Below are 27,020 nucleotides of genomic sequence, written 5' to 3'. Positions count from 1 at the left end.
CTAAGAATCACAGCAAGAACACCTTGAAAATCAATTGGTATGCAAATGAACTTTTTCTCTGCTCTGTGTGAGATTTTCGCCACAGAGAGAATGCGTAAAAGAAAGAAATTGAGAGCAAACAAGAAATACACACACAAACTTCATAATAAAAAGACGTAATAAAATATATTTAAATATCAATTATGTTTTTCTTTTCCCGTGATATCTCTCTTTCGTCTTTCGCATTCTCCCAAGTCACGAAAATATTTACTCATTCTCGCGCAAAATCGCCCTTTCTCTCTTCGTCGCACCGCGATTTTGTTGACCGAAATTGTTTAATTCACTGGCTTTTGACACAAAACGCCTTGCCTTCCAGTTATTTGGATTGTTATTCAATTGATTGCTATTCAATTCACAGAGACAACAAATTCTTTATCAATCATATGTGGTGAAAACGTGTACGCTGCTTTACATTGAAATATCCCATGAATTTTAATCTCTTCACTCCGCATTTTGGCATCACAACGCTCATCCTGACTTTATTCTATTCTCTCTTAAAAATGTAATCAATCAAAGCTGGATTAAAGAACATTTTGAGCTCATTTCTTGACAGTTGCGCCGGTTGCACCCATTCAAATTCCCAGCAATTTGCCTACATCTCGGGATATTGAATTTGAGGCGGATTGTGAGGCGAAATGGGCGAAATCTTGGGCTGTTCTGTTCTCACACACCACATACACACACCAACATGTCAAGTGAGTGGAAACAGTTTGGACAGCGCGCTGTCACTTTATTCACCTTGCATTGCCAGGCGCCTTTCGCATTCGCCACAGCAGCTCAGCTATTCAGTCTTGAATGGATTGCCAGTGTGGTGGGTAATCAGTGTCTTTCACTTGCGTAAACGTTGGTGGACAAAAAAGTGCTCAAAACCCTCGGGAGATCCACAATTTCCACCCCAAAACTCTGCACAGTGACACATAGGCAAGCGACAGACTACTTTCACCAGGAAAAATAGTGGAAAAGTGCGGAAAAATAGGTGAAAACTGGTGAATTTCAACTTCTTGCCTCTCTTGTAAATCCCACCACACACACAACGGCACAAGAGCTCCCCATTCAACATTTTATTTTTCTTCTTCTTCCAAATGCATCAATACAGTGAAAATATTGTAATATCCGTGTTCTCTCCGCCGCATACATCATAAACAAGGTGTGGAGTTTTTGAAAAGCGCCAAGAAAAATACCATTGCTCAAGTCGTGCTGTTTGGCCTGTGTTGGTGCGCAAAGTGAAATCTATCTTGACTTTTGTGCGAGAGCTCTCAAAAGAGTCTCTTTTACTCTTTTTCACCTTCCTTCCACTCTTTTATAGTTTTTTTTCTCTTTTCGTGTAACAATTTATATACACGTCGTGATTTTTTACAACCCCTTCGCGCGCACAGTGGTGTCCTTTTTTGCCCACTGGATTCTTCTCATCGCGCCCATCAAAGTTGTGTGCTGTTTTCTCATCTTAATTTGTGCGATAATTGTTGCGCCTTTTTTGCGCCCACAAAACGTGTGTGTTTTTTTTGCTGACAAAAGGTGGAAAAGTGTGTGATGGAAATTGAGGAGTAGCGCCGTCCTTCACGCGGACGCCAACCAGAGGAGAGTCTTGTGAGACGAGAAATGGAAATTGAGTCTCGCAGCATCTCACCACGACGTCATCTTCAGGTTCAGCTGGTTTTTATCTAGTTTTTGGCCTCACACTGTCATCGTGCGCGCCGTGTATTCACCTCTCTCCTCGGATAACGCCAATATCTTCCTTGCCACTCTTCCACACACTCTCTCTCCGACACCCTCCGCAACTTCCAATCCCCTGAGACTGTGTTCGGGGTGTCTCACGGTGATTTAGTGCTAAAGTGGAGGCGCTTTTTGTGCGGAAAGGAGCGCAAGGTCTTCGTCAGAGGAAGCACTTGAAGTAGCGCGCTTACCTGAGTGAACGTGTCAAAATGCTAAGGAAATTGCAGATTTATCTCTTCTACACAACATTTCTCCTCCTCGGACCAATTGTAAAGGTAAAGAAAAAGACGGCAATTGATAAATAAAGGGGACATTCTTGCACATAAATACACAAAAACATTCACAGATACACAGTTTGTCTGTGATGATGAGCTGGAAAATAATACATTTTGATGAAAATGCCCTTAGTTCTTGTTCCACCACAAGAGGAAGTAAATGTGAGAATAACGGAAGTGATCATTAACAAAAACTGAGCTAATTAAATTAATAAATTCACACATACTCTTCAAACAACCAGCGAATCTTGAATGGGACGTTCGCGCGCCCTCAAAACACTTCAAAAATCAACCTGAATCAAGAGCTCGAATCAATGGCGTAAAATTAATTCATCTCCACGGGATTCCGCTCGAAAGTGAAAATGCAATTTTGGTGAGATGATGATGAAAGAGGAGGAAGTTTTCTGTGTGTTGTGGTCAATTCATAAATATATTCTGCAGTGGAATCACACAATTGATACACTTTCTGAGTGCAGAAATAAAAATGTGTCTGCGCAAAAAAAGTGACCACTAAAGATTGGTGGTCATAAAAGGAGACTTTTCACACTTTCTGATGTTTTGTAGTCACCATAAAAGATCCCACACACGCTGTATAGTCTCAATTTCAGTTTTGACGAATTATTCGCCAACAAAATGGCACATTTTCAGAAGACATTCGCAGACTTTTATTTGTACGTGGAGGTGAAAAATCAAGGTGTTTCGCAAGAGTGCCAGAAAGAAATTAATTCACTCAATCGTTGAATGAAATTGAAAAGTGTTCACTTTTGAACACCCCTCGGGAATGTGTGGCCAAGAGCGAATTTCCCTGGGCATTTTCCCTTGTGAATATCATTATCCTTTCTGCCGCCCCTTTAATCCTGCCACTGTCATCTTTAACTGACCGCCCACGCGTGAATAAATGATGCACAACAGAGAGAGTCTCAATGTAAACAAATATATCATGTGAAGGTCCTGAAGATACAGAATCGTCTTTCTCTCTTATAACTTATGAAAACATCCAACGCTGTATTTTCCCTTTATAGAGCGCCGTGGCAGATAAATATCTGGAAAATCTAACGATATGCAAAGATAACATATTCAAATGGGATTCATCTTTTAGCCCTTGTGAAAGGATGTCAAAAGGAAAGGTCATATTTTCCATTTTTCCCCTCGATTTCTTTTCAATACCAAAGAAAAAGAAGAAATACAAGCGATTTTCCATCTGTTCTTGTCATTTCTCTTTCTATCTTTTTTCACTGTAAAAATGTGATAATATTGACTTTAAATTTGTGATATTTTGGTGGGGAAAAATATCGATTTCCTCCCATGTTTGGAAAGCCGTAAATTCAGGAACCACTCTTCCAATATCACATCCTCCCGAAATGACGTAAATTTACTATGTGTAGCCATTATCTTCTAATTCAATCTCTTATGTAATTTAAAATTTGATGCAGCACAACAGAGGCTGTTAAGTAACATTGTTTGTTTAGATAAATGAACACCAATTAGGGAAATTGAGTGCGATTTTTCACCAACCACACGAGTGTGTAAACCAATTTCCCGGGAGGAAATTTCATGGGAGATGCAATTTGAAGGGAAATTTTTCCCGAAATTGATTCTGGATTCTCTGTATATAAATTGTCTAATAAATTCTTCCTTCGTTTCTCTCCCAAGCAAAACTTCACCACAAATTCTTTGAATACTTTAACTCTCTGGCATTCATTAAAATCATCTTCTGGAATGTGTTCTCAAATATCTGCTTCTCCAGAAAGACATCCGCCCAAGAGTAAACATGCAATTTTCTTTTATGATTCTCTGGAGATGATTCAATTAAGAAAATAGTGGTTTTGTGTATTGGAGAATTAATGAACCGATAAAGAGCCTGAGAATTCAGCTCATGCAATTGTGTGTTAAAATGGCATTTAGAGAAAAATATTGCATTTACACCTTTTCTCTAAACAGTGTATTAATTAACTAATGAAAGGAATACACAGAATTCTCATTATTTTCCTCCATTGATTGCATGTAATGCTATAGCGTTGCTTTATAAGTCAATAAACCCGCATCTCTAATTAATACATAAAAAAAAAGACTTTTCCTCTGCAGCTTCGGCGCGGTTTAAATGGCAATGGAGATGATGTGAATGATTTACAATTAAACTATATAATTAAATTAGGGATATGGAGAGTGATGGCTGGAAAGTGGATATGAGAAAACGGGAAGAGATAAAAGCGCTGATGTATTTATAAAGTACGGACCTGATTTATTGATTCCATTGCGACATAAATCACACTAGAAATCCACCTTCATTAGCAACACTCTGCGGAATGTGATAGGAGTAGAAATGCTGCGATGCTAGGTATTCACGCAATCTCATAGCGATTGGGATTCCTTTGGAAGACAACCACTATTGGCAATATAAGTCATTAGTTGATTGCTCAGTGGCAATATTTGTGACTTCTTCAAGCATTGACTGACACGCCAGTTCAGTTTGTGGATTTATTGACATTTTACGCAGTGTATTGGCATTTTGAATCTGTCCCAAGGCATTCCTTTGATCGCATTTCTTCATGTTTTTCTTTTTCAATAAAACCACATTTTCTGATGACATTGACAGTAAGAGTGTAAAATATTTTATCTATAAATTGTTGGGCGCGAAAATAGATAAAGAGATATTAGAAAAATACTCCAAAAATAACTTTCACTTGTATTCTTCTCGGCTCGCAGTGAAAATGTCCTGAGAAAATGTTTGCGCGCGAGGCAGTGAAATTAGTGCAAAAATGAAATTTGCTCGCTAATAACGGCGCGACTCTAGAGAAAATGTGTGTCTCTGAGAATGAAAATGATGGGAAAATGTGTGATGAAGGAATTAAACAAATGGGTCTCCATCACACAAACATCAGAGAATCTAATCATATGAAGACTGTGTGCCAATTGTACACATGTGAACTTTAAGCAGTTAGTAATTGTATGACAATCTATTTTTATTGCATCAAATTTAAATTTATTTCTCTACCACATGGTGAAGTTTTTTCATACAAAACTTCATGTGTGAAGAGCTTTTTCTTTAGCTGTTGTTCCTTCTTGAGCGAGTGAGTGAGTGAGTGCAAAACACATTGAATTTCGCGTTGATTTCTTTGCGCCACAACTTCAATGCAAAGTCATCAACATTTTTCAATTTTTGTTGTTTTTCTTACTGCACAATTCTCTAATTGAAAATTATTCAATTGGTGCGGTATTTCTTGCAGACACTTTTTATCGTGACTCAACTCTCACTTTTTTACCCAATTCATACCATTTAGAATTGTTTAACTTCATGTTTTAATTCGGTGGCCACATGAGAGAAATCAATTTGATGATGGTTGGTGAGAAAAAAAGCGGACATCGAGTGCGCGAGGCGAAGAAAAAACTCGCGCTCTCATCGTAATCAATTTAACATGTGTCAAGGCACATCAAAAGGAAAAACTGAGAGAAAAGACAAATTGGATATTTTCTCATCACACTTTTCATCATGCGAAGACCCCTTTGAATGTCCCTGTGAGTCTATAATGAGAGAGAATCATTGTTGGTGAAAATTCCCACATGATTGTTATTCATTTTTTTTTTATTGCTGACATTGGAAGAGGATTTCCCGTCACATGTGGCTAATAGATCATTTATTATGTAAACCACGGAAACCAAAATCTCTCTGGAATTTGTGTGGATTATTTTTTGCATTGTCGAAATGCCATCGGAATATATTTTTTATTACATCCCCTTCACAATAGATAGAATACAACAACCAACTCTTCTTTATATTCTCGACCATAAGTTGCAAGTTTTCATGTGTCTCCAGAGTGCATAAGCTCTATGTACACTATATATATATAAATAGTGGAGGGAAAACTTACAGAAAAGCTCCTTAGTGGAGAAGAAAATTCCATCCCAGACGCGCTATGCTCTTCGACATGACACTGTCTCCGGAAGTAATTTAATTTTAATAGCACAGAATACCGAGAGAATACAAATGAGAATTTCATTATCATGTCAGCGTCACGTATGTATAACCATAGCTCTTCTGGTATCTCTCTCACTCCCTCGCTCTCTCTGTTTGCATTCACACACATTTGCACATTTCCAATGTTAATCAATAAAATACTCTGTATTTTCCCTGATATACAGTGAAAATCAGTTTTAAAACACTTCCAAACGGCACGAAAAAGACATTAAAATCACTTTCTAACACACAAACATATGTGAGATATGATTTGAAGAAACTCCATTCTGTCTGAGCGTTTTAAGTGCATTTCACAGAGTCTCTCACTTAACAAATAGTGAGATAAAATTAGCTGAAACGGAAATATTTACCTGATATACTTCGAAAATAAAAATGTTATTTGTATTTATCTGACTGTGAATTTGCAAACTACCTAATTGAAAGCTGTTTTATTTGCAATGAAAAAACCCCAAAACTCATTTTCACTCCTCCGCGGATTAACTCTGCATATAATACGCAAATGTTGCGGTTTGTGAACCAAATTGAAGGCGGGGTTTGAAGGGGTGAAGAGCAAAAGCATGAATTTCCAGACTCTCTGCGTTGATTAGTCAAAGCCATTGTATCTGGTGTGACGCGTTGGGAGAGATAATGAAGTAAATGACTCAATATATTTGCCATGCTTTCCCTGTACATAACATATCATTACCGGTGATATCCTCTCGAATTAATTAAATTTAGCAACAATTTGTAATCTCAGACGAATCTTATCGCCGCAGACAAGCTTGTATATCTAAATGGTGTGTTGTGATATATCCAGCGCAAACCGACTTCTGCCCTATGACGATAATATTTCCGCGATACCCAAACACTTAACTTTGGCAAATCCCCGTGCTTATGGAATGAGGTAAAGCCAATTCCACTCTGTGCACATTCATGAGATACAGCGCAATGGAGATTTGAATCTTCTGCTCTCGTTGTGAGTTCAGGTCTTGAACTTTTCATTATTTAGGTTAATTAATTATTATAACCGCTCAAAATATTATGAGCATTAATTCACTTGATGGGGGAGAATTTGGAGTTTTGTATGAATTATTTGCAGAGTCTCGAAGCACAAATGTCTTGGCATTGTGATTTTCAAACAACACACACAATCTCTTAACATGCAAAGTCACTTCTCAGCTGAGCACTTGGCATTATTAGGAGTCGAGAGAGAAAGATAGGGTGCTAAACACAATGGCAATGATTCCCGGAGTAAATTAGCCTCCGTGGAAATCAATACCGAAATGTTTTTCCACGCAACGTCTCTATATTACAACGAATATGGCATATTCCTTCTGGCCAAATTAAGCGAGGGGACTTTTTCAAAGTCACTGGCTCTGTTTGTGTGGATTCATGATGTTAATACCCTTCGTCTAAAGACATCTGTAAATAAATGAATTCACCACTCGTGGTGTGGAAATTTCTATCTCCACATATCACGGCATGGCGCGGGCAAAAGCGAGCAGAGGTTATTCAATAAACAATTTTCACCGGTCGGTGGAAAGTGCTTTTTTTGCTCACACACAAACACAGACACACATTCCTCAACCTTTAATGCAAATTTGAAGTGGTTGAGTGTCCCTTGATGTAGATTTTAGCATGAGGCGAAACATTTCGGACGGTATTTGCATGGGGAAAGTATAGTTTTTCCACGACCCTCTCAACAAATATTTCACAGCGAAACGCTGTACATATCCTCACGTGCTTGTGATCCTTATCAAGGGAAATCATGTTCCAACACTTGTGCTGATTTGGGAGAAATTGAAATTGCTGCATACTGTGTGTATCTGGCATTTCTTGCATAGTGTCAGTGTGTAAAAAAGGGGTTGATAAGCGCACGAGGGGTTGTAGAATGAGGTCCTGAGGGTGGAAAATAATTCCAGAAAAGTCATTATGAGTGACATTATTCCAGGAATGAATGCTTGGCAATATGCACAAGGGTAAATATAGTGTTGAAGGAGAAGCATAAACAATTGAGCGTGGTTGAATTTATGCAAATTGCTAATTAAATTCTCTCTCTCTGTCTCAGGGTATTATTCCGCCTCTTAAAGTGTTATGGATGTCATAGTTGTCATTAGGGCAATACGAAATACTTGAGATTTGTCTTATTCCCCCTTTTAAGGGGGTACTTTTTTCCACATAATCCTCTCTCCACGACCCGTCGCGCACAAAGAGAGGCTGTTGAATATTTGGCGTTCCGATTCTTCGGCCATAAATTCCACACAGTCTCCCCCGACTGTATTTGGGCTTTGTTTGCAAATGTGCCATCGAATTCGATGTTACACCCATCTTCATTCCCACCCAGGATATATATGCAGACAAATATCTCTGTTGCTCTGCGGAGGGTCGAGAAATGTCGTTTATTGGTTAAATATCTTCCGGTTGTCTGGTGGAACAGACTGTTTTTCACAAGTGCACGCATTTACATAGAGCCTTATAATGTACAAGATGAAAGGCGCACACATAAAGCGAGGGGGAGACGCACGAGAGCATTAGTCATGTTAGGCAATTGTCACCCTGGTTAAATTTAATGTGAGTGACAGGAAAACAACAGTGCAAAGAAGCCGCAAAAAAGTATGCATAAATTAGGATGTGAATAATGCATGCATATCGCACATTAATATAATTGATTTTCATTTAATGTCACCCTTGAGAACTGCGGGAAATGCCATAAATTTTCATGTTCGCAGTTTTTTTTTTCGCAACCATTACAATAAACTCACCCTCTTTTCTCTCTCTCTCTTTTTTCATTTCACTAGCTTTTTATGCACTCTATAATTTGCACATCTCTTCCTCTCAATTGGTTGCTGCATTGCGTAAGGGGAGATATTAAATTTCCGACAAATTGTGATTTATGAAAAATGCACTGAAAATGCGAACTCTTCATTAATTTATGAACTTGAAATTCACAGGAAAATGAATATCAAGGTCATAGACGCTCGTAAAATCCCTTAAATTACGATGCCACGAGGCTGTGTGAGACGTTATCTGTCGCTCCCAAGAATTCCTTGAGGACAAAGTCTCAAGCTGGAGTCAAGAGGGAGAGAAAGAGGGAGCAGCAAATCAAGTTAAAGAGGGGCGTTTGCTCTTCGCCTGAGGGGAGAGAATCAGGCAAAGACTGAAGAGACAATTCGATCAATTGACCTCCCAGACTATTACTGGTAGTTAAACAAACCTTCTTCTTTGCTAAATCTGCAATTCACACAGAAGAATGAGTGTGAAAAAACCACACAACCTTAGCAATTGTGTGTGCAGAGACTTTGAGAAAATGAAAGTGATTTTCCACACAGCATTTAAAAGCAAATATAATGATAAACATTTACACCTCATAAAATTATTGCTGATTAACTCCACAGTCGCAGAGACTCACTCTTTTCAGGCTAATGACAATTTGTAGTCATGGAAAATAATATAAGGGGTGCAATAACTCCCCCATTTCACAGTAGTCAGCAGCAAATTTGATACAGAGAGATAAAAATATTGTGCGCCCATAAAAATCATTGACAATAATGGGAAATTGAGAATTTTTTCTCATCGATTGCACTCGCTGAACAGAGTTGATTCGGCCCAGGACATTCTGCACAATGCTGTTGGTCGAAAAAACGAGAGATTCTTCAGCTCGTTATTCGTTGCCATGGTTGCGAAATATTCGCACACAGTGCTACAGTTTAATATTTGCTCTCCAGTTTCTCCAGTGTTCTCTCTGTGTAACTGTCTTATGTACTATATATAGCGTCAGTCGGTGTACATAGCACAGGAAAATGAAAGTAATATTTCGGAACATATCTTTTGGGAAGGAAGATGTTTTAAAACTCCCAGAAAAAGGGGGAGGCTTTTCCTCTTTCCAATATGGCACAAAATGCGGAAGTATTATGGTTTAGAAGTGTTCTTATTTATGCTAAATTTTAACTCTATGAAAGGCACATAAAAGAAGAAAGATAGAGAAAAGCATATCAGAAGCAGCAGTAAAGATACTCTTGTGAATCATTTATTATTGAGTAAAATGATTCCATGTGCCTTCTTGTGTGGTTCTTCACCCTCTGTGTGGTGTGTGTCTTTCCCATATGAATGTGCGCTAAAAATAGTGGAAAATGTTATATTCACCTTATGGTTTAAAGTGAATTTTCCATGTTTTTTCTTCGTCTCCCATTGAGAAAATCATTGATGTGAAGTATAAGTGTTGGTATTTTCCCTGAACAAGTATTTTTATTCACTCAAGACATCCCACAAGTGCACTTAAGCCACAAAAAACATGACCAAAGTGCCTGTAATTCGACTTCCACCAGCACCTTTTATGTCAATATCAAATGCATTTTTCCACTGCCCAGATGCACATTCATCGAATATTCCATTAATGTTGCACGAAAGGACACACATGGACGGGAAAATTGGTGGTGCGGTGTTAAAGGGAAGGAAAACAAAATGGGGAATTGAAGACACTCATCAATTCCCATTTATAATTCACGAATGCATTGAATTTGTCCTGAGGTTTGATTCATTTATTGATTTCGCGAGTAGAATTTCCAATCATGATTTCACTATCATCAATATCTTCTGTACCTTTTTCCCCAAAATAATCTGGATATTTTGGATTGTATTTCGCATCAAAAGACTCTCCCCTCGTCATTCACTTTCACACTCCCTCCAACCACTGCCACTTCATTATTCTGGCCTGCAATTATGGTCTCGAGAACCCCTCAATAAGCCCGGGAAAACTCTGAAACCGCAAACTTTCGGTTGAAAAACGGAAAAACTTCCTCAACCACACCGAGAGAGAGAGAGAGAGCATTTGCAGTGATAAAATACTCCTGTGTGACAAATTAACAAGTTTGAAACTGTTTCTACGATTTATTTTTAATGAGTTTTGCAAGTTGACAGAAAAAAGACCTTCTCAATTCACGCACCAGGAAAAAGCCAGTGAGATTTTAGAGCGAATTGCACACAACAACTCAGTGCAAGTGTGAAAGAATGTTTCCACTCTGTACGCTACAAATAAAATTTACATATTCAATAAAAATTAGAAACTAAACATCACTTTATGTAAGTTTTTCTCTTCTACATAAGGGGCGCTTTTACATAACGCGTCAGAAGTCTTTCACACGAATGCATATGAATGTTTTGTCTCAATGCGTCTGCATATAATCATTCACCTGAAAGCCTGAGTTGCACTTGAAATGTGAGTGAAATGTTTCCTCTGCAGCGAATTAGTGTCGTGCGAGAGCTTCACAAGAGCCCATGTGAAAGCATCACCAATGCTCAGGGGAAACATTTGTGAGGGAAACACCTTGAGCTTTTCTTCCCCCATTTCCAATTGTTCAGAGGAAACTTTGAAGAGTAATTCATCAGAAATTGTACATTGTCTGTCTCTCTTTCTTTGCGGGGTGGGCATCAAAATTCTTCGGTCTCTTGTTGTGTCGCGAGGGAAAAGGTGTAATAAAAAAAAACTTAAATTAGTTTCTTTCATTCGCCTTCTGGATGTTTTCCAACTGACAAAATACACACGCCTTTTAGCGGTATTTGTTGTGCCGGAGTGAACAACAAAATGGATAAATTGTTAGAGTACCTGCGAGAGTTATAAATAATTAATGACTCTTTTCCTTTCATCACACACACAAAACACCCAACCACACACAACATTGCAATGGAGGGAATGCTGATTGGGGAAGAACATAGAACATTCCCATTGCTTATTATTACACCGTGCGTATGTGTCTATAATACAAAATGCATACATAAGGGGAGAAGGAAGTGTCGTGAATGAAGGTGTACAATCTCACAAAATTACTTTTTCCTTCATTCTACAGCTCTACCCACCTCAACACAACCAACTATGCACTTACAGTAGTGAAAAATTAGTTTAGGACACATAAGAAATGCTAAAAGGTTGGGTTTTATGGAACACTTGAGTGCTAGAGAATACGTAAACACAATTAGAACCATTTGATTATTCTTAAACGATCAACTTAAGCTCCCATTCAACATGTCATAAAAGAAACGTTTGTGCGGAAGAAATGGTACAAAAGCGTTAAACGGCAGCTAAAAACATACAAAAAGCAAGTTAATAAGTACAAATCAAGGCGCTGAAAAAGGTAAATGTCTTCCAGACATTCTAAGCACATGATTAAATGTGGTTATCCCAGTCAATATGATGGTTTAACATAGATTTAGACTCCGAATTCGCCATGATCACAATGTCATTAGAAAATTGTCTCGAAAATTGAAAGAACTACCGAATTTGTAGCAATTTCTAAGGTGTCTAAAACTAATTTTCGCCACTGTATTTGAAAATATTTATATAACTCTCGTACATGCTCAAAATGTTGGGATTACAATGCGAAAATGTGTGTGTGAAAAGCGAAAGCTGGGCGCGCGGGGAAATTTTCCTCAACAATTGGAAGGTGTTAGAATACAATTTCCTCTCCCTGGAAAACTTTCCTGGCACTCGTCGTTTATTTACAAACGAGCCATTTGTTGTGTGACCCTCTCGACAGTGGCAAATGCAGCAGTAAATGTGAAGTTGGCAAATTTCGTCAAGTGCTCTCCTCTTCATGTTACTTCCTGGGCGAACACTATCGCCTGTCATCATAATTTTCTCTGCACAATCGAGAGCAGGTCAACCGTATATCGATAAGAGGTTATGCAAGCGCAAAATCATCACAATGTCATGCGAATGCAATTCCATATCTTCAACTCCCGCGCCTCTGAATGGCACTTACAATTCAGCGCTTAAATTGCAATTTGACGAGTAAATGCTCAATTTATTTGTGTAAAATATTCAATGGAAGTGCGCGTGTTTAATTCGTCAATTCCATCTCTTTTTTTTGGAGGGCGAGAGAGAGAGAGAGAGGAAATAAAAACAAACATTCACAGAGTTTTATCTGCAAAACACATTTGGAAAACAATTAAAAATGTTTCAAAGGCATAAAAGGCTGAAATATTTATAAATGCGCACACAGGAGAGGATTTGTGGGAATGATTTTTGTGACGCTTTTCCATCCCAGACAAACAATGAAGACTTTGGCGTCCCTGAAAAAGAACTGCGAAATGCGCGCGCGGAGATGAAGCTGGAGACCAGACAGTTGATTGTCCAGCGCGCGTTTGAAGAATCAGTCATGCATGATCAACTTTTGGGAATTTCCTGTTTAGCATTTCATCAGCGCGTCTTTTTTCTGCCGCCACACCAGGCAGTTGAAGTTGAAATTGATTTTCATGAATACTTCAGCAGATAACTAAAACTTTTTGTCGTCATTTTGCTCTTGAAAATGTTTTAATTGAAATTCAGAAATATTTGCCAGGGGAATGACATATGGAAGCGTTATATGCATTCCAAGCTTGCGCTCAGCAGTAAATACACCATTTTATGGGAATTAATGTACTTTACGTGCACAAAACACTAAAACATAAACACATATTGAGTATGGGCTTAAGTGCAGCACCGACGCCATTCATGAGAACGTGAGAGCTCAAATTTCAAATTTACCACACAAACTGTGTGCTGAAAATCAACTGCGCATCATTTTCCATCTATTAATGACTGAACAAAAGTCTCCAATGTTGTTTTTTTTATCGCCACAATCCCTTTTCGTGTCTACTTAACTCTGTAGTGTTAATAGTGGCTAAATGGAGAGGTTGAAAAAGCATCTCTTTATCATGTGATTTCGACCTTTTTGTGCGAAAAAAAAACTCCACATCATCATCAGCAATCCCGAGAACATTTTCATTCACACGCAAATACCAGCAGATTGAATATACATATGATTGAAATTGGGGATTTCGCAAACTATTCACATTTTCAGTGGCAATTTTATTAATACGAATCTTCATCTCTCTCTCTCTCTTTTGCATCCTTTTCAGCAGTGCCAATGTGCTGACTTGGTGATTGAAATCACCGGAAATCTGGGCCAAGACGACTCATACTACCGTCTAGACTACTACCCACCGTACGGCAATCCAGCGCCAAACACGACAATCGCCTCACGTGACATCGGCGACAGGATACAATTCTCGCACACGCTGCCGGGCACGAGATACAACTTCTGGCTGTACTACACGAACGCCACTCACCATGACTGGCTCACGTGGACTGTCTCAATCACGACAGGTGAGCAAATCACGCTGCTTCTTCCCTTTGATTTTCACGCCCGCGCCTCACAAGCTAATCATCAAAAGATAGCTTGTATTTTATTCATTTATTGCACGCCTCACTCAATCAAGCGTGGAATTATCTTCGAGTTGGCGTATTTCTCGCAAATTTCCCTCCCAATGATTCACTGACTCTCATAAATCGCTAAATCTCATATAAGTGTGAAATACACTTCCATAAAGCGAGAGAGAGAGAGAGAGAGACAGAGAAGATTATGGAAACCGGATGGAAACTCTATTAAAAGTTTATTCCGACTGTTATTTGCTCATCTCAGCAATGAAACAAACTTCACATGAATATACATTTCGCATTATCACCTCTTGATTCAGCAATTATAATGGAAATCCGATATCACAATCATTTATTATTGATATCTTATGTTTACATATGGTTGAATTTTTGCTTTCTAAATAATCAAAACATTCATACTGCAGCATTTTTTGAGATTGAAGTAATTGGAGAGGAAAGAAACCGTGAATTTTCATAATCTGTGCGAAAAGAAGTCTGTAAAGAGGATTATGAGAGAGAGAAATGATGAAAACCGTCTCGGAAGAACCTCAAGTTATTCTATTTTATTTGTTTATTGTTGAATTGAATTGAAAAGAGCAACTTTAAAATTCCCAGAACGGTCTTTGTGCATATTTCTGCAGATTGTACGTGGATAAAATTTCAAATTCACTCAAATCACTGCCGACAGGAAAGCATTTTCTCCTCATATTCTTCTATGCCATGGTCAGAATTTATATGCAAATTGACTCTACAAAGAGTGAGAGATGGAAAATATAGTTTTCTCTTTGTGCAGCGAATTTGCATCCATAAGTTCTTCTCATTTTCAACTATGTTTGATCAAAAATCAATTTTTGTCTTGCAGCTCCTGAACCACCATCGAATCTCTCAGTCTCCGTGCGAAGCGGCAAAACCGTCCTCATATCATGGAGTCCGCCCACACAAGGCAATTTTACTAGTTTTAAGCTGCGGGTAAGCAAAACATCCCCCACGAAATTCGATCTTCCTTCGATTTCACAGCCCCTTTGGCGTCCTCTTTCTTTTCCTTTCTCTTCAGGTCGTCGGCTTATCAGACGCCACAAATCGCACAATCCCCATTGAGAACAACTCCCTGCAGTATGCACTGAAGGAATTGACTCCGGGTGCAACATATCAAGTGCAAGCGTACACGGTTTTCGACGGGAAGGAATCTGTTGCATACACGAGTCGCAATTTTACCACAAGTGAGCGTTATTTTAATTGCTATCAATTTTCACAGTGGAATTTCTAATCACATTGCTTCTCTCAAGGTGATTGGCTTTGCAATTCATCCACTCCATCCATTTATATAGAATCTAATCTGTGTATTTTTCTGTATTATAACTTTCCTTAATTACTCCACTAACAATTGCATATATGACACTTTCTCACACTCGCTCACAAACTCACTCATAAATCGCGCTCGCTCTGGAGCAGTGAAGCAACGAATGCGCCATAAAGATTTGTTGGATATTAAAATACTACGAGGTAAAATGTGTGTTTTGTATGTGTGTGTGAAAATATCCCTGTTTTTCCTGGATAAATGCTCTTTTTGTGTATAATATTAATGCTTGTCAATAAACAGTCGAGATTATGCGTAATGTTTAATGTGAAAGCTCTTCGCTAGCCATAAATAAGGTCATTGAATTCAATGCAATATCAGTGATGTCATAATTCATGTGCTGAAAATGGGGGAGAAAAAGACCCAGATATTCAAATTAAATTTCGCCGACGCTCAAAAATGTTAGACATGAGTTATTTACTCAGCTGTGGCTCTGACCATAATAAAATGCGCCGCTCCAACATTTGATGAATGATGTTCTTTCGTACCTTCTTTTTTAACGTGTGTCGATTGCACACATGGCTGGAAAAATAAACCACACAGAGTGTGTAAAAGAAAACGTACAATTTCACTGGAATGCAGTCTGTGTTGCATTGCAATACGCCAAAGTGTGAATCATAAGGTCTCAATTTCAAATTTCCGGCAACTATTTCCAGTGAAATTTGACCACAAAATGTGAATTCTTTGCCAGAATAGCCTTTGTGATTGAAATCCGTCAAGAAATTCATTTTATTTGGCATTGAAGCAGACAAATAAAAAACCCACAAAATTAAAGAAGGTTGAATTTGAGAGTGTTGAGAAGAATGCAAGGCGAATGATTGACTTGGTTTCAAAAGGAATCATCTCAGAAAAATGTCCATTAACACAATCTTATTACTTCTTCAATAATGACTTCATTTATTTTTCAACTGAACTACACATAGATAATTATTATTACCTATAAACTTGTATAGATAAAATATTTTCTATGATATTTATACACTGTCTTGGGAAGTTCTTTAGTAAAACCGCCAAGATAAAATGTTGTTACATAATTCATATAATGTCTTAAAGCTAAAATATTTATACAATTACAATAGAGAGATAAAAGGCCATCAATTTAGAGTTGAAATATATTTTTGTACTTCATGATTTTGCGTATAGAAAATTCAAATGTGGATTGAAATGTGAATTTCAACTATCAATTCCATTGATTTTTAAAAAATGGCCCATTGAAAAATTTCAAATTTATAAATTATAACGATTTTGACATAAAAAAAAGAGTTTAAAATATGAATAACGTAATTATAATTACGTCGTTTATTTCTGGGGTGTTGTTTCTGAAATAAAAACAAATAACAGCAAATTATTACACCTTCTTATCTATAAGAACTCCATTAAATCAAAAGCATTCATCAAATCAATTATTCATTCTCATTGTCTTCCACTTATTAACATTTTACGCCATTTGTCAAAAGATACTAATCTTAACGACGCCAAGAAGTCACAGTGAAAGCTTTCAAGTTTAACATTTTGACATGATGATCATTTTCCATCCACTTCTCTTTCGCTCTGGATGTATTGTTTTAAATAATTTCAAATTGATTCACATCCTCATTTCACCTTTTTCTCTCTCTTTCTCCCTCTTCTCACTGTCTGTCTTTCCAGAACCAAACACGCCGGGCAAATTCATTGTTTGGTTTCGCAATGAGACAACGCTGCTGGTGCTGTGGCAGCCGCCCTATCCCGCGGGCATTTACACGCACTACAAGGTGTCAATAGAGCCACCCGATGCCCTCGAGAGCGTGCTGTACGTGGAGAAGGAGGGCGAGCCGCCGGGACCGGCGCAGGCAGCCTTCAAGGGTCTCGTGCCGGGCAGAGCCTACAACATATCAGTGCAGACGATGTCTGAGGATGAGATTTCACTGCCCACAACAGCCCAGTATCGCACAGTGCCGCTGCGGCCGATGAACGTTAGCTTCGACTGGGCGTCAATCACGTCCAACTCCTTCAAAGTGATGTGGGAGGCGCCAAAGGGCAACAGTGAGTTCGACAAGTATCAAGTGTCCGTGACGAACTCGCGACGCCAGCAATTTGTCCCTCGAACCAGTGACAGTGTGGCATGGCTGGAATTCCGTGAGAATCTCGAGCCTGGCAAGTCATATCAGGTTGTGGTGAAGACCGTGTCTGGCAAGGTGACTTCGTGGCCGGCAACAGGTGATGTGACACTCAAACCACTGCCGGTTCTCGGCCTCAGATCATTCACCAACGAAAAGACCGGCCTCGTCACCATCACATGGGATCCCGATCCGATCAGCACGCAGGAGGAGTACAAGATAAGTTATCACGAAGTGGAGATCTACAACGGCGACTCCAGCACCATGAATACCGACAAGACAACATATCCCCTCGAGACTCTCCTGCCAGGCCGAAACTACTCCATCACCGTCCAGGCAGTCTCCGCCAAGGTTGAGTCCAATGAGTCCACCATCAGTGTCGTCACACGACCATCCTCACCAATCATCGAGGATCTGAAATCCATCCGCGAAGGACTCAACATCAGTTGGAAGAGTGACGTGAATTCACGACAGGAGAAGTACGAAATCATGTATTCACGCAACGACACAGGCGAAGTGAAGACAATTCTCACCACCGAATCCCGGCGGGTCATCAAGAATTTGCATCCTGGCGCTGGATATGAGATTAAAGTATTTGCTCTGAGTCATGGACTACGCAGTGAACCTCATGCATACTTCCAAGCTGTCTGTGAGTAACTTTTAGCCACAAAATTTGCACAGGAATTTTCCCCATATGAGCAGTCCATAAAGAATTCTCAAACAAAAAGTCTAACAGACAATTTGATACATATTTCCCTCCCTTCAACGTCACTTGAGTGTTATATTGCAAATAATCGCTGTGTTTTGGACGAATTCAATACTATTTGTGCCATATGGAAATTCCTACATTATACATGTTTTAGTACATGATGAGAAAATTCAATAACAGTACATTTGTTGTTTGATTTAACCACTCTTTCTTCCCCTTTTCTTTCTCACCCTCAACAATTCATAAACAGATCCAAATTCACCACGTAACATGACAATTGAAAAAGTGACAAGCAATTCCGTTCTCGTGCGCTGGATGCCGCCAATTCAGAGTGAGTTCAGCGACTACTCAATTCGCTACCGCACAGAGAGCGAACGCCAATGGATCCGCTTGCCATCGGTGAAGTCAACAGAGGCTGATGTCACTGACATGACGCCGGGTGAGAAGTACACCATCCAAGTGAACACCGTGAGCTATGGCGTCGAGAGTCCCAATCCGCAGCACGTGAATCAAACTGTCCGGCCAAATCCCGTGTCCAACATCATTCCTCTCGTCGATTCCACAAACATCACACTCGAGTGGCCACGACCAGAAGGACGCGTGGAGACGTACTTCGTGCATTGGTGGCCTGTGGCCAATCCCGATCAGGTGCACACGAAGAATGTCTCTGAAGTCTACGTGATTCCCATGAGTTGGGCAGGTGAATCCGCATCAGAAGTCAAATTGAGCATCGATGAGACGCCAACAGTTCACGTCCTGATTGGCGATTTAATGCCTGGCGTGCTGTACCAGTTCAAAATTCACACCATTTCCTACGGCCTGATCAGTGATATCACACAATTGACCACAAGAACCAAACCATTGATTCAATCGGAAGTGTTTGTGGTGAACAACCTGCAAGAGCGCGATATGGTCACGCTGAGTTACACGCCAACGCCACAGACATCTTCCAAATTTGACCTCTATCGCTTCTCTCTCGGCGACCCAGATATTCTCGATAAGGAGAAATTGGCCAACGACACAGATCGCAAAGTCACATTTACAGGTGAGTCAATAAGCGTGCAGACTTTCGCCAGGAATCGACTATTTAGTCTTTAATTATTACATTTTCTCCCCTTTTTTACACCTTTTCAGGACTTATGCCGGGTCGTCTGTACAACATCACCGTGTGGACTGTGAGCGGAGGTGTGGCGAGTCTTCCAATTCAGCGACAGGATCGCATGTATCCCGAGCCAATCACCCAACTCAACGCCACTCGAGTGTCTGACACAGAAATCACTCTCAAGTGGGACATCCCAAATGGCGAATACAATGCATTTGAGGTGCAATATCTCACCATTGACAATAATTATGTACAAAATCTCACTGTGCACGACAGTATTACGATAAAAGATCTGAAACCCCATCGCAATTACACATTCACGGTGGTTGTGCGCTCAGGCACAGAATCCAGTGTATTGCGCAACAGTCTTCCAGTGTCGGCCAGCTTCACCACCAAGGAATCCGTACCCGGAAGAGTGGATCGCTTTGAGCCGGTGGACATTCAGCCGAGTGAAATCACCTTTGAATGGTCACTGCCGTCAAGTGAGCAGAATGGCATCATTCGCCAATTTTCCATCACATACGGCCTCGAGGGTTCACCGCACACTCAAGTGTTGGACTTCAAGCCGACAGAATTCCACGGTGTACTGAAGAATCTCCTCCCTGGCAAATACTATGTCTTCCGAATACAAGCACAGACTGCAATTGGATACGGTCCAGAGACAATTTGGAAGCAGAAAATGCCCATTTTGGCCCCACCTCAGCCAGCTAATCAAGTGGTGCCAACTGAAGTGTACCGAAGCTCGTCGTCCATTCAAATACGCTTCCGCAAAAACTACTTCTCCGATCAGAACGGCGCCGTCATCATGTACACCATCATTGTGGCTGAGGATGACACAAAGAATGCCTCCGGCTTGGAGATGCCATCATGGCGTGATGTGCAATCGTACAGCATTTGGCCACCTTATCAAGTCATCGAGCCATATTATCCCTTCAAGAACAACTCCGTGGAGGACTTCACGATTGGCGCTGAGAATTGCGATGTGAAACAGACGGGATATTGCAATGGACAATTGAAATCGGGAAGAGTGTATAGAGTCAAAGTGAGAGCATTTACTGCACCAGATAAATTCACGGACACCGCCTACAGTTTTCCCATTCAAACTGGTGAGTTTTTCCAATACATTCTTCTGATCGTGTGTTACGAACAAAATTCACTCACAGTCTTTCATTCAATCTGTGATATTTGACACATTTATATTTCATCAGCGCAGCAGCGAAATCTTCAAATAATTCTCTCTCTTTCTCTCTCTTTTTTTTACAAATCATTCAATTTTAAAGGCCTCTTGTCAGTGGGTGAGTTTCTCCTCTCTGTCTGTCTCTTAGAGTACAACAATTTGCTCTACTTTTCCATTGTCTTTCGTCAATGAGCCAAAAATTGTGCGCTTTTGCCAGTGTTTCTACTTTTACTATTTTTACGCCACAAACTGTGTGAATTTTGTAGGTCGCTCAAGTGACAGTGCTTTTGTTGATGTTTCTTCACGTTTAAAATTCCCCTTGTTAATTCATCAAGATTATATATTTACCTCCTCCTGTTATTTATCATTTGCTATATTTTACGTATTTATTTTATTGCCGCTTTTCCATAATTATTGTGCAACTTGAGTTTCCCATTTGTCTTGTGAAGAAATATGTTTGTTTCTTTTACCTTTGAAAAAACAGTGCAATTCTCCCTCAATATTCATCCAACTCCTGATGATTGTTTAATTGATTTTCTTAAATTGTAGTGATTTTTTTTAAAGTCTTTTCAACATTTTACAGTGTGTGTTTGTGTGTAATATTTCAGCCCGGCTTGTCTTATATAACACAGAAATTTATCGCACAAGTGCTATTAATAATTTCACACACTTCTCTCCCTCTTGTAGATCAAGATAACACCTCAATCATAATTGCCACTTCAGTGAGTCTGTGCTTATTGATCCTCATCCTCGTGGCGGTGTTCTTCATACGGAAACGAAGGAGCGGCACACGAAAGGCCACAAAAGAACCGCGCTCCAGTGACAATATGTCACTTCCGGACAGTGTCATTGAAACCAATCGCCCAATTGAGATAAAGAACTTCATTGAGCACTATCGCCGAATGGCGGCAGATTCAGATTTTCGCTTCAGCGAGGAATTTGAGGAGTTGAAGCACGTGGGACGCGATCAACCATGCACATTTGCCGATTTGCCATGCAATAGACCAAAGAATCGCTTTACAAACATTCTGCCATACGACCACTCACGCTTCAAACTCCAGCCCGTGGACGACGAAGAGGGCTCAGACTACATCAATGCCAACTACGTGCCGGGTCACAACTCCCCGCGTGAGTTCATCGTCACGCAAGGACCACTGCACAGCACGCGCGATGACTTCTGGCGAATGTGCTGGGAGAGCAATTCACGCGCCATCGTCATGCTTACGCGATGCAATGAGAAAGGACGCGAGAAGTGCGACAGATACTGGCCAAATGACACCGTTCCCGTGTACTACGGCGACATTCGGGTGCAGATGAAGAATGTCAGCAATTATCCCGATTGGGTCATCACGGAATTCAACATGAGTCGAGTAAGATTTCCCTCTTCTATTTGACTAATACGACTTTCTCAAATCAATTCTCCTTTTTTCTTCAGGGCAATCAAGAGCGAAGCATTATGCACTTCCACTTTACCACTTGGCCAGACTTTGGTGTGCCAAGTCTGCCTCAGACGCTGGCACGCTTCGTGAGAGCCTTCCGTGAATACGTGGGACCCGATCAGAAGCCCATCGTCGTGCACTGCAGCGCTGGCGTTGGCCGTTCAGGCACCTTCATCGCCCTCGATCGCATCCTTCAGCAGATCGTCGTGTCCGATTACGTGGACATATTTGGCATTGTTTGGGCAATGCGAAAAGGTATTTTTCTCCATAAAAATATTACTCTACTTAATTGTTTCTTGGCGAAGAATCGTGAATTGTTTCAACGACTGTAAAAAGTTTAGTGCATTCTCAGAAAATTGAGTCAACATTGAAAGATGAATCACTTAAATTAATCTTTCTTCATCAATCTTACTTATGGCCCTACAAAATCCCTCATTTAAACTCCATTCTTTTGTATGTTTATCAGCAATTTCATTATCACTTTCTACTACTGAGAATTGTATCAACTTTTGCCACAAAAACCTGTGGTAAATTTCCCTAAAAGAACGTGTCTTTGACGCACTTCACGTAGATTTTTAATGTCATTTCCTAAATCACGACAGCAATGATGGAACATAAAAAGGAGAGAAATAATAATGCAATATTGCTTGCTTGTGAATTCCAGAGAGAGTCTGGATGGTGCAGACGGAGCAGCAGTACATCTGCATACATCAGTGTTTGAAGGCTGTGCTGGAAGGGAAGGAGAATGTCATGTATCCACCGCGTGAGATGCACGACAATCAGGGATATGAAGGTATGTAAGTGAGCTCACAAACACTTCTCTTCTTCCCTACAAATTTACACCACGACGCTAGAGATAATGAAATCTTGTGATAACACCAATTTGACTAAATAATCGTAAAGTTGTGGCGGGAATTTTGCACCCTCTTTTTGCCAAGAGAAAACTCATATTATTATTATTATTAGAAATTGTTGGAATTCTTTCGAAAATGTACGAAAATATAGCATTATTATAGCAGGGAAATTTGCCAAATTTAATACAAAACACCTTCAAATTGTTCAGTAATAATTATTTCGTGAATATATCAATTCATTTTATTGATATTTATTGGAATTTTTGACTAAAATATGGCAAAGATAATAGAAAAACTCTAAATGAGTTCTAAAAAAAATTAACTTATCATACTTCACCTTTTCTTTTAAACATTTCAAGTGAAATTATTAAAGACATGAGAAATATTCAGTCAAAATCAAAGAACATTTAAGGATAATTCTGAAAATTAAAAAAAAAAATTTTTTTCACTCGAATAATTAATAATTTGTCGCCCGGTCTTGTGAAAAGCGGAATTTTGGTCGATTTCCTTTATAATATGAGTTTTCTAATTATTTTATTGCACCAAAATGCCTTTTTCCCTTTATTATTTAGTTGAAAATACGCAATAGTTAATTACGCTTATGTTTTCTTACTATTTTTTACCCCCTTTTTGAAGCTTAATAACTTAAGTCACGTGACAATATTTCATACACTTCTCCCAAATGATTTGATATTATTACACGTCTAATCTCTTTTCTTGCTGCACAATTTTTCCTGGATTGTTTCTTTTGTATGAATCCCGCGAAATCTCTGTTTGCGGGTGAAAAACCAAAACAAAAAACCATACTTTGATATATTTAGAGAAACAAGATGATCTACTCTTAGCTGTTAATACGATGAATGGCATTGAGGAGATGACGAATCAGTGGAAGACAGAGAGATGACAGGAGGACAGCGATAGTGACAATGTCCTCATTGTCACTACGGACAACAATTCGCCACCTGTAGATGCTGATGACACGATAATTGTGTCCATTGAGGGTAACTGTGATGAGACGGCAGCAATTAATGGTGTACACGATATGTATGGTGAAGATTTGACGAAGAAGAGCAGCGAAATTGTGGTTGAAATTCAAAATGCCGCCCATTTGGAGAGTAATCCCACCGAAAAGCGACAATCGCGAGCCTCAATCAAGTTCATAGCGGCCGATGTTGCCGTGGAGAATGGCTTTCACGACATCTACAACGGCAATTGCACGCTAAACAACGACGATGACGATGAAGATGACAATGAGGAGAAGATCACGCGCAACAGCAAAGCAGGATACAAGATCATCATGAAGAACGATCACGAATGCACACTCCTTGTCAATGGTGATGGCGAAATACATGAGAATGGCAGCAATGGCTTCACTGACGACGAGGAACTCTTGCCACACACTAATCCTGATATTCACACCAATGGGAACAGTGATGGTGATGGACTTAACACAAGTAATTGCATCCTGGGTTGGTACAATGAAACCTCCTTCATGTTTTTCTTAGATGCTAAACTCACTGTTTTCGCCTCTCTAAACCTCATTTCTGTAGTGTTTTTCTTGTTTCCTTGTTAATTAGTCTGACTAACACCTTTTTGTCATGTGTTTCATCCCAATTTGTGTGCAGAATTTGTGAAATACTCCGAAAATGTGGTAATTTGAATGTGATTGTAATTATTGTCCTTACAAAGGAGTGGCGAAAAACCGAAAATCTACGCGAAAATTCTTTTTGTTTAGAATCTTTTCTGATCTTCTCAAGAATAACCTTAAAAATTGCTTTCAAAAACAATTTTAGATAGAAAATTCTCTAGTTTCAAGCATGTTTTTGTTAAATCAAATTGAAAGAATGAAATCACGTTCATTTTACCATAAAAAAAAAACTCTAAAAGACATTTTCATAATTGCATTCATTGATTGTCCAGCAAAGTGAATGTTTTTTGTGTTGTAAAAATATATTGAACAAAATGAAAGGAACTGAAAAAATGCCATTTTTTCTCTCTCAATTCTTCTTCCAGATGACGAAGGAATAGCAGAATCAGGAATGTAATTCCTAGAATTATCATCAAAAATTACTTAATTGAATTCCGTGTCTACGTAATTTCAAGTAAAAAAAAACAAGAATCGCTTTGCAAATCGTATTTCGAATGATTTCCAACGTAAAAAAAGAATTTTTTCTGATATTATAAAGAAAAGTGACTAATTGAGGATTATATTGTGAAAGGAAGAATATTGTAAATATGTTTAGTGAATATTTTGAGAAAGAAATATTATGTAAATTATGTACATAATTGATAAGTATTATGCAGCTGAGAATAAAGAAAATGACCAATCATATATATACTTACTCTGTGATTTGACAAAAGGCGAATGCGAGTAGGAACGGAAGACGTGCTTGTAGCGCTGCGGAGTCCTCTTCGCTGCCGGCGATCCGTCTTCGCTGTTGGACGCGGCAAATCGCTTCAGGCTCTTCATGGCACTGCGCGCAATCTTCAGCGCTGCCAACTCCTTTTCCAGCTCCTTCTGCTGTTGCTGCTTCGCCTCGTAAGCCTCAAGATCAGCCTTCAATTCCTGGAAACAGAGATAATGATTTCATCTCTTGTTCCGCTAATTAAATGTGGATTCATCCAATATTCACCTGCAAAGTCACTTTCTCATCATGGATTTGGCTCTCGAGTTCTGCTGTCTGCTTCTCGAAGTCATCAATGGTCTGCTGCAGTGAATCATTGGCACTTCCGATGTTCGCCAGCTGCTTTCCATAATATTCCTCACACTCCATGAGTCCTTGCTGCTTATCCTGCTCGCCCTCCAACACTTCCTTGTGCATCTCGTATATTTGAGCCTGATTGGCGACCATCTTCTTCGTCTCCTGCTCAAGCTTCGCCCTCTTCTTCTTCATGTCAGTCAGAGCGATCGCATTGATCTTCAAATACTCCTCAATCTTTGCGCCAACACCAATTTTTCCCTCAAGTTCAACTTTCTGCTCCTTACACTTCGCTTCAGCAGCGACCAAATCATCCCTGAGAAGACTGATGATCTCGGAAATACCCTTGTGATTCATCCGAGCCTCCTCAACTATGGCCTTGGCCTTGTTGACCTCCTGAACCAGCGCTCCGCAAGCTTTGAACTCATCCCGAATGGCGGGAATCTGCCGAACGAGATCTGCGCTGCTGTTGTACTCGCGGCACAGCGAGTGCACCAGCTTCTCAATCTGCTCGGACGACTGAGACCTGCCAGGGATGTCTCGCGCCTCGCTCTCCTTCGCAATCACGCTCAGTCTGAGTGCCAGCGTCTCCGACACGGCGTTACTCGACAACTTGATCGACTCCTGAAGCATCATGAAGTTCGAGCGGATTTGCTCATTTTTGTCCACCTGAGCGCTCTCGTGGCAAATCTTCTCAATCTCCCGTATAAGATTGGCAGTCTTCTTATTCTCCTGCACCACGAGCTTCCTGTCCGCCTTCAAAGCGACCACTTTGCCAGCGCAAACTCGAAATCTGTCCTCACAAATACTCTCCATCTTTCCCTGCTTCAGCGCTTGCTTGGGCAGGAAAAGCCTAAAACGCTCATTTGGAGGGTCAAACAAGACATTATAAAAGCGCGTCAGGCGTTCCTTAATGCCATCCACCTTAGCAAGGGAAGATGATTTTGTAGAAGACGCGCCATTGCTGCGCTGCGATCCGGAAACATCTGTCTGTGAAGAGGAATCAAGAGGGCGGCCATTGTTGAAAGGTGAGCGAGAACCTGAAAAAACACTGCAAATCATACCATTTCCTTATCCAGTTCTTCAGGCATTGTCCCAGGATGAATAGTTGAATGATTTGTTGATGTAGGGTACACTGGATGATTGGTAAATCTACGGGTTTTTTTGAGTTTTTCACACGATGAAAGAAAAAGACGCCACTGAATTTCACACGATCTCGCTTCAACTGCCCTCCAGTGGATAATAGCGCGGGACAAAAATGGCGCAATTGAATTTGCAGATAATTCAATTGACAACATTTCATGGTATTTTGGTATATTTACTAAATAAAAATATGTGAATTGGATCTTTGATGTGAACTGAGAGCTCATATTACAGAAAAATTGGGAAAATTTCTGGAAAAAGAGCATTTTTT

The 27,020-nt window shown here is 39.8% G+C and overlaps 2 protein-coding genes across 7 annotated transcripts; one reads left to right on the top strand and one right to left on the bottom strand.

Moving 5' to 3' along the window:
* Positions 1–837: 837 nt before the first annotated feature.
* On the top strand, positions 838–25,243 carry LOC132261634 (tyrosine-protein phosphatase 10D). Of its 5 annotated transcripts, none has more exons than XM_059760532.1 (12): positions 838–2,027; positions 13,876–14,122; positions 15,036–15,142; positions 15,228–15,393; positions 17,178–18,275; positions 18,586–19,380; positions 19,470–20,543; positions 20,718–20,732; positions 21,302–21,984; positions 22,050–22,308; positions 22,718–22,846; positions 24,921–25,243. In XM_059760532.1, exons 1-12 carry the CDS (start codon positions 1,962–1,964, stop codon positions 24,950–24,952), a joined length of 4,671 nt encoding a protein of 1,556 aa, XP_059616515.1. In that variant the 5' UTR covers positions 838–1,961; the 3' UTR covers positions 24,953–25,243. The 5 variants fall into 5 exon arrangements, with proteins under 5 accessions (XP_059616515.1, XP_059616513.1, XP_059616511.1 ...); XM_059760530.1 differs by lacking the exon at positions 24,921–25,243 and adding an exon at positions 23,753–23,946; XM_059760528.1 differs by lacking the exon at positions 24,921–25,243 and adding an exon at positions 23,729–23,946.
* LOC132261638 (girdin-like) lies at positions 16,410–26,904 on the bottom strand. 2 transcript variants are annotated; one of them, XM_059760538.1, is made up of 4 exons: positions 26,671–26,904; positions 25,541–26,596; positions 25,251–25,473; positions 16,410–16,849 (listed from the first exon to the last, which is right to left on the bottom strand). In XM_059760538.1, exons 1-4 carry the CDS (start codon positions 26,902–26,904, stop codon positions 16,830–16,832), a joined length of 1,533 nt encoding a protein of 510 aa, XP_059616521.1. In that variant the 3' UTR covers positions 16,410–16,829. The 2 variants fall into 2 exon arrangements, with proteins under 2 accessions (XP_059616521.1, XP_059616520.1); XM_059760537.1 differs by lacking the exon at positions 16,410–16,849 and having other exon boundaries at positions 25,204–25,473.
* Positions 26,905–27,020: the final 116 nt, after the last annotated feature.

This window comes from Phlebotomus argentipes, unplaced genomic scaffold (genome assembly GCF_947086385.1).
Source record: "Phlebotomus argentipes unplaced genomic scaffold, Phlebotomus argentipes genome assembly contig_15, whole genome shotgun sequence".
NCBI lineage: Eukaryota > Metazoa > Arthropoda > Insecta > Diptera > Psychodidae > Phlebotomus > Phlebotomus argentipes.
The sequence above is the reverse complement of the archived record's forward strand: the minus strand, read 5'-3'. Positions and strand labels throughout refer to the sequence as shown.